At 40.3% G+C, this 8,389-nt stretch overlaps 1 protein-coding gene across 1 annotated transcript in view; it reads left to right on the top strand.

Annotated features, from left to right (window-relative positions):
• Positions 1 to 1,863: 1,863 nt before the first annotated feature.
• dnah6 (dynein, axonemal, heavy chain 6) overlaps positions 1,864 to 8,389 on the top strand; it is a gene marked incomplete at both ends in the record, with an annotated part of 64,523 nt that continues 57,997 nt past the window's right edge. Inside the window, 14 exons of the mRNA XM_083982107.1 lie at positions 1,864 to 1,962; positions 2,097 to 2,276; positions 3,475 to 3,714; positions 3,807 to 3,941; positions 4,028 to 4,163; positions 4,254 to 4,317; positions 4,554 to 4,740; positions 4,873 to 4,959; positions 5,062 to 5,166; positions 5,287 to 5,376; positions 5,473 to 5,593; positions 6,471 to 6,622; positions 7,763 to 7,915; positions 8,083 to 8,340. Of these exons, the coding sequence (XP_083838233.1) occupies positions 1,864 to 1,962; positions 2,097 to 2,276; positions 3,475 to 3,714; positions 3,807 to 3,941; positions 4,028 to 4,163; positions 4,254 to 4,317; positions 4,554 to 4,740; positions 4,873 to 4,959; positions 5,062 to 5,166; positions 5,287 to 5,376; positions 5,473 to 5,593; positions 6,471 to 6,622; positions 7,763 to 7,915; positions 8,083 to 8,340 (2,007 nt within the window). The remainder of the gene's footprint in view (positions 1,963 to 2,096; positions 2,277 to 3,474; positions 3,715 to 3,806; positions 3,942 to 4,027; positions 4,164 to 4,253; positions 4,318 to 4,553; positions 4,741 to 4,872; positions 4,960 to 5,061; positions 5,167 to 5,286; positions 5,377 to 5,472; positions 5,594 to 6,470; positions 6,623 to 7,762; positions 7,916 to 8,082; positions 8,341 to 8,389) is intronic.

The raw sequence follows: 8,389 nt of genomic DNA, 5'->3' as shown, positions 1-8,389 counted from the left end.
GGCCAATCACAGGCAAGTAACTGAAGCCTAAGCTGCATTCATAAAAATTGAAAGAAAACAACTGGTCACGGTGGGCGGAGTTACCTTGTGTGTGACATCACAGAAAGGAGGAAGTGCTATCTGCTTGTCTTAAAGAGAATGTTCATAAAAATGGGCGGTGTGTGTTTCTCCGTTTATGACCAGTTTGATGCATGGGACAGTATATACGTGGCCCAAAGACCTCCCCATGCATGAAAAAATAACCAAAATCACATTTTTCATGCCATGGGGCCTTTAAGAAAATTATTTTCTGTCATTTTGAAAATATAAAAGATGAAAATATATATATATTTTTTTAATGTTTCATCTGTAACTTCATGGCCTTTGGAGATCATCTTCCACCTGCTAAAGATTCACATAAACAGCACATTTGCATGCCATTGTATGATGTAAAATGAACCTTTTACTGAATACAAAATAAATACCAAAAATACACAGTGGACTTTATTTTATGGATTCATTGGATTTGTATGTTGGGGGGGATGAGATGTGTCGGACTGCCTGAATGCTTGAATAGTAAAAGAAAAACAACTTCTCTCTTTTTTTTTTTTTTAACAACGTGCCTTTGTTTGGTGCGTTGCACGCAGGGAGCCATTTGTTGCTAGGTAACGGTAAACCCTGGCTCTACAACAGCCACGGCTGCAACAGTTGTTATAGCTGTGTTAAAGTCATTACGGACCTGAATATTTGATACGGTAGGCATGTTTGGATGTATTTCGATGTTTATTCAAATCGACAATGTCAAGAAATTATACAGACATAAGATGTTACCTTGTAAAAGCCTGCTAACGTTACCATTAAAAATTACGTTAACAAACGCTGAACCGTTCAGTCAAGTTGTCCAACTTTGTTAGGTTGACGTCATCCACAATTTCTGTTGATAAAATGTTATTGTTTGTAGTTAGCGCCACTTGAAGACTAAATGAAATAGTAAAAAGAGTTACAAATGGAGCTTGTGGGTGCCACTAATGATGTTGAATACAATTACCGGTAGTATCTTCCTCTTTGTGTAGCCTAAGTTAGTGATCGTACCTCTTTACTGTAGGGGCAAGTTGAGAATTGAGCCCCATCTTTCACTGTCGAAAGTGAATTCAGTCGATCACAAGTTTCATGAGAATTGTGTTTAGACCAAAATAGATTATTATAAATTTGTTTTATACATGAGTTGTTGTATCTATGAGGTAGTACACCTAGCATGACAGTACACCATTTTAGCTGAGGAGGGGACTAAGAAAGTCGATAAGGTAACTTAGCTGTGGGGTCAGGTTGAGCCACCTGTCTCATACACTGACTTAATGAGTGTATTTTGGATGTTTATGATTACAGTAAGTAAGTTCCTGAGAAGAGGTGAAGTTGGTTATGGTGAGCCAAGATTTACTTTCAAACAGGAAGATGAGGGATTCTAACAAAGATATGATGTAGTCGCTAAACTTCCCAAAGCTCAGTGAGTTGGTGTCTCAGCAGTAGGGCCTAGAAGTTTGTATTCACCTGCAACCTGGACAGGTGGAATACTGAGTAAAGGGGGAGGAGGGAGATGGATGGAAGGGAAGGAGGGGGATGGCTCAACTTACCCCACACACAGGGTAAATTGTGCGACAACAAGACAGTTATGTTTACACTCATTCTGTTTGTTTGTAGGGATGCACAACATCCTGAAATATATGCAATATTAGTCAGCAACAAAAACTATAATTGCTTTAATGAAGTGATCCTAAATATGAAAAGTGGCTCAACTTACGCTGGTCTCCCCATAAGCTTTTTTACCTCCCCCTGTCCTGCTGTGGCTACACTCACCACCCCCCAGGGACTGTTAGCATACACGCCATGGAGGCTGCATGTCAGAGGGCCTCCATGCCGGGTCACAGTGGTCAAGGCAACACCACCATCCTGCCAAGGCTTCCAGTCCACGTTAAAGACCCACAGGTAAAAAAAAAAAAATCAATCTAACATCAAACTCAGGCAATATGAAATACCATCTACTGTACACAAAATGTATTACTTTTTGTTCTGTGCCCTAAAGTAATTAATATATTGATCTTTTCTTCCCCTTGATGTAGGCTGTGCTAAAGAGACGAGTAGCACGCAAACAACCGAGTCTGGAACACCTACAATCCCGTGAGCGGATGCATTTTCCAGGCTGGTACATTCCACCAACTCCACCTAAACAAACAGTGCAGCCACACAGGCATGGTGCAAAGCTGCCTGTCCACCTTCCTCCCCTGCGATCCACTGGGAAGGTCAGTGACAGACAAGTCTGAGATGAAAATAAGCTTCTTCTTTTTTTTATTAATTCATTTCACTTTTATGTGACACAATATTACGTAATATTATATATTACATAAATAACAATTTCCTTTTTCACTACCATGAAATATAGTGGCATGCAAAGCTTTGGGCATTCCTGGTCAAAATTTCTGTTAATGTGAACAGTTAAAGGTTGAATATGGAGAATGAGCAGAATACCACCGTCTATTGATGAAGATAGGAATTGCAACAACAGAAAATTATTCCAGCAGTCGGTTGCCAGACTGTAACACACTGTTGCTAGGGACGCCACTCTGATCAGAGGAGCACAGAAGAGAACTATGCAGGATATTTACCTTATGTTTCATTTTTACCTTTATAACAGCTTCGGACTAATTGTGATGTTAGATAAATGACTTGTAACTTGTTACAGGGAGAGTGGAGGCTCCTTCCACATAGTGGCTGAAAACCAAACCTGCTGATCAGAGCCTCTGACCTGGTGTCACAGCTCTTGTCTCGGTGGCACCGCAAGTCTGCGACATGAACATGCCCCATAAACCGTAATTTCTTGTTTATGACAGATAAGACTACACAAATGCACACATTGTAACATGTGTAATGGTAATCCATCAATCCACGGAATAATTATCAAAGGCTTCATTGAAAAAAAAATGCACACGAACGGGAGGAGGCTTAGCAAAACAGCAGAGAAGTGACCCCCGAAGCTGGCTACTGACTGGTACAATGTAAACAGGAAGTCATTGTCGAACCCGTCAGAATTTCTAGAAATTATTTAATTCAGACTAAATATAAGTTTTTATGGAAAAGCAATACTTGTATTCTGCACCCCATGGATGTATTATTTTTGAAAAATTATTGCTTTTAATAAGCATTCTCCATTCAACCTTTAAGCAAGTGGAAGATGAAATGCATAAAGTTACAGATGACACATTCGCTTTACATTTTAAACATTTTATGAAAAAAAAAAAAATTCATCTCACAATGACAAAAAATGAAAAGGGCAAAGGTTTGGGCCCCCTGCATAGTTAGTACCTAAATGTAACACTTATGAGAATGGTCTTAGGAAAATCAAGTTTTCATACAAATGGTGGACAGAAAAAAAAAAGGCTACAACAAAAGTCATCTTTACTTTTGTGTCTCACCTGTTCTTTCCCTCTTCATTTGTCCCAGACTACGGTATCAAGCCCCAAACTGCCCTTTTTTTTGAACAGTCGTGGACTGGATTCACCCATGATGAGTGAAAGTTTTGAGGTGTGGGAGACCAGCTTCCAAGACAAGTTAATGCGCATCCCCTTCTTTGCCCAATTCGAAAAATGGCAACCATTCTATATCTGGCGCGCCAAAGTTCGGGCCAAGAAGTTTCATTTGGCCAGGCGGACCATCCACAAACGTTTGTTCATGGGTAATAAGGTACGTGACTGTGTATAAATCGACAACTAAACTATGGATTATGGAATAATAAGGAAATGATGTTGTTATTAACATGTGCAAATGTCATACAGTCTCTGAGGGCTGCGCTGCTAGATATCAGGCAAATGTGTTACCAAATGAGTGACACAAACTTGTTTCGCATGGAGAAAAAACACACCTACACGCTGCAGGAGTTCCAGGACACCCTGTTCAAACAACAACAAGAGGTGCAGTTGTACATTCACACATGGATTGGTGCAGATGTTTGATGTGTACATACATCCGTTTCGTGCGTCTTTGTGTGCATCTTCAGAAACCCATGGCCTTCTTTATTTGCCATTTTCAGATTTTGAATGACTTGGAGAAATTTCAAGACCTGGTAAAGAAATTGACATGGTCTGCCTGTGACAACTTTTTGATAGGGTTTTACCCCAGGTATCGAGGGGCAGGTGTGTACACACAGTATACATGAACATACTTCAGTGTATTTACATAGACCACCATGTTAAATGTTTAAAGATTCTTTATGTTTAACACAGATGAAGAGGCCAGTGAAATGACAAGGGAGATGGCAATGAAATATCACTGCAGTCGTCTTATCTGGTGGGTAATTGTCTTGAATTTGCTTCCCTTTCATACTTCTATCTTTCTACTTGCAGACATCCCCTTTCCCATTTTTATAAATAATGAAAGACATTTTTAACATGTTATAGTTAGCAAACACTGGTGTAAATAATGAAATTCCACTGGGCTAATGAGACTCCCTACAACATGAAGTCTGGGTGCCCCGACTCAGGCACATGAATCCAGTCCAACCCCTTTACCTCTCATCTTCCCAGCTTCATCCGTTTTGTTGACTATCTGGTTGTCACCACCTTACACTCCTTAATGATGAACTCCATGACCAAACTGCTGGCAATGCTCCAGGAGCAGGTACGTCAAACCCCTAGCCATGCCATCATTGAGAGCTGGAGCAACAACTCTGAGGCTGTCACCGACCCTGCTGATCAAGAGACGGATAAAAAGGTAGGCCTTTGTTCCAGTATGTCCACTGGCAAAACCATTACCATGATTACTGCGTCTGCTTCACGCCATCGCTTTAAGAAGGGGCAGACCGATGTTCAGTTTTGTTTTGGTTGGTGTGTGTTTTTGTTATAGTCTCCAAATGTCCAGCCTCTCTTCACCTCTGAGGTGATTCTGGAGGCAAATACTTTGATCTACAAACCCTCTGAGGAAAACTTTCAGGTTTGTTTCCCAAATTGTGATGAACAGTTGTACTTCAAGATTAGTCCATGTGTATTGTGTTGTGTGTGTGCTTGCTCATCCTTGGTGTTCGTGTTTTTGCAGGACGTCATTGCAGAGGTCATTGAGCGGTGTAAGGAGACATTGATATCAGTTCAAACTCTCACAGGAGACACTGACTTTGATTCAATGATGTTCCATAAGCCTGAGGTAGTAAAAACAAATGTGTCCATTGAGGATGACTTACCTGTAAATGTTTATGTTGTTGATATGTGAAAAACTGTTTAAGTGTTATGATTAATCTTTGATATAGTTTGTGTTAACTTTTAGAATTTGGAAATGCTATTTGAAAATGGCCCCACTTTGGAGTTTGTCATGGGGACTGATGGCTACTTCCAAACTGTCACCCAAAATATCAGGGTGGGTTTTTACTTTACCTTTTTTTCTATCCCTGGAGATTGCACTTTGTCTGTACAGTGCTGTATATGTGTGGGCCTGATTTGTTTTTCCCCCTAGGAATCACTGCAGTTTGCCTTTGATGCTGCAAAAGTGTACTCACACACCTTTGAGCGTTTTCGACTGTTCTATAAAGAGAATGAGAGTCTGGATCTGGATGAGATGCGGCAACAGGATCATGGTAATGTACTGTACAGTGCATCAACACAACAGACATTATTTTTGTAACACATCTTCCACTTTAAACACAAGGAGCAGTTCAGTTGACAATAATGCTATGTTTTTCTTTGTTTTTCACATGACAAAATGCCTTTGTTAACAGATGTAATCATATTGGAAGTGCACAATTTATAAACACTTACAACACTGGCAACTTATGATGTTCCTTTGATGAATCATCACCAGTCCAAACACAATGTTTTTGTATTCACATCTGTAGTTTTTTCTTTCTTTCAATATTACAGCAGAAAATGACTGTGGAAAATGTACATTTTTTCAGAAGTAATTAGTTTGTAAAGCAATTGAAAGCAGGCTGAAAATCAAACCATATGATGTACTTTTAACCCAGTAAAACCCACTTGCCTGTGGGCTGCATTACTTCCAATGCATGCAGGTGAGTTTTAAGGGGTTAACATGGTTGGATTCATGGCTGTAGTTATACTGTACAGTACTGATCTAAATGAAATCATATGACTCAACTGGTGACACAGTTTTAGTAATCATAAGTTGTTATGTATTTTTTCCATTCACTGTGCTTTACCTACCCTACAATTAACATTATGTGATGAGTGTTTTATTTGTGCTCTTGAGAGTAGCTGGGAAACATATTGAGAGAAAAAGATGGTAAAGGCATAATAGCAGATAATATGGGAGGGAGTAGGACAGTGTATGAATGTAAATGCACCTGTAAGTGTTCCTTTATGTCATTTTTCCCCACCATCATGTGCAATTATGGCAAATGAAATGCATTCATGCTAGTCTATAAAATAAAACCTGTAGGACTAACAATGAGTTATCATACATAACTAAGTGTTGTTGGTGTTCATTTCATTTCACAGATTTGTCCTTCTTTGGAAAAGCACTGGAGTTATACCACAAGGAGCATAAGGAAGTCGTAGCCATCCAGCAGAAAAGAAATCTTGGTTTACTGCTGGTGGACAAAACAAAACTGAAAGAGAAACTTTTGTCTTCTCCCCTTGGCTGTCTGGAGGTGAGAATAAAAAGGCTACACATGCTCAGATGTGACACACACAAACACACACACATAGCCCTATGAACCTGTTTAGACCTGGCATTAACAACCACCTCAGGTAATCTAATCACAAATGGACAGCTCTACATACAGGTGTAATTTCATTGTAAAAGCTTTACCTCAATTTGCTCTACCCCTCCCACTTGCACTCTCTCCCTGTCTTGCTCGCTCTTTCTCTTAATCACAACTACAAATATAACGGAAAGTATAAAGGAACCACTCTGTGGACTGGCTAAGAACAATACATATCTGTTTATCTGCATATAAGACAGGGTTTTAAAAAAAAACTGTTTACAAGTGGTCAATCGAGACACGTGGAGGCATTTTAAAGTCAAGTTTAAAGGGATAGTTCAACATTTTGGCAAATTGGTCCATTGCCATAATCCCTTAGGAGTAGGTTTGTTACCTTTAATTGTTGGTGCAAGCTGTTTTTAGATCGACGGAGCAGGCTCATGAAATTTCTTGGAAATGCTGAGACTGCTTGCTGAAAAACTCCCCCCGACGGGAACACACATCAGCGGTTTTGCGTGAATTTACCTTGAAAACAACTCCATCTCGTAACGTTCTGTTATTTGTAGTGTGGTGAATGTGCAGGTCACAACTTGTCCACCAGAGCGTTTTGGAGTTGTTGGATTGTGTATTTGATGAGGTTGATGAGGGAAACCAAGAAATTCCATTGACCTCCATAGCGTAGCTCTGAGCAGTTCACAGCTCTGCTCCGCCATTCTAAAAATAGCTTGCACCGACAATTAAAGGTAATGAAACTCCTAAAACTGTAGGGATTATGGCAATGGGCCAATTTGCCAAAACGTTGAACTATCCCTTTAAACACACATACTTAGAGCAGACCACTTGTGATCAGATCACTGAAGACACATTAATGTAAGGTCTGGCCTTGGTTATGTGTGTAACTCACTCTAGATTCTATTATCCACTTCAGAGTGAGTTTTTGACCATGACAAACAACTGACCCCAAAAAAAGGCAATGAGGCCTTTCTGTCTGGATTAAACCTCACTAAAATGGAAATATGTGCAATGTCCAGTGCCCCGGTGAGTGATCTAATGGAGGAAATACTGTGCTCTGAATCTCTGCTCCAGGTCATCAACGACATGCTCACCCAGATGGCTAAGAACAAACTGGATGCCATCATCGACGAGGCTTGTGAAGCTCAGTTTAAACTAGAATTCAAACCCGCTACCACAACTGAGTTGGCCAACTCACTCATATTTTTGAGTGAGATACAGAAGAGGGTGAGACCTACAATTCATGTTAATCTGAGTTTCTTTAGCAATTGTGTTTTTAACTAAACTGTCATCTCTCCTCGTGTCCCACTTTCCCACCTCTTCTATACTCAACCTTTTGCTATTTGTCATCTATGCATCCTACGCAACCTGTTTCCTTTGCTCCTTCTTACCAGATCACGGTGCTTGAGAAGGAGCAGGACACAGTGTGTCAGATGTACAGTCTGATTAACATGTATTCAGTTCCTGCGCCACCAGAGGATCTGGCTGTTTTCGCCACCTTGCAACCCTGCGTTAGCTCGCTACAGGACGTCCTCGATGATGCAGTGGCAAAGAAGGAGTCCACTATGAACACGTTCTGCACTTCCCTAAGCAAGAACAAAAAGGAGCTGGACAATGACATCAGGAAAGTCTTGGGCAAGATGAAGTCACAGGTACAATGGAGACCTTTGTTATATCAACAAAGGGAGAGAACTTAACCGT

This window comes from Trachurus trachurus, assembly GCF_905171665.1.
Source record: "Trachurus trachurus genome assembly, chromosome: 1".
NCBI classification, from domain to species: Eukaryota; Metazoa; Chordata; class Actinopteri; order Carangiformes; family Carangidae; genus Trachurus; species Trachurus trachurus.
The sequence above is the reverse complement of the archived record's forward strand: the minus strand, read 5'-3'. Positions and strand labels throughout refer to the sequence as shown.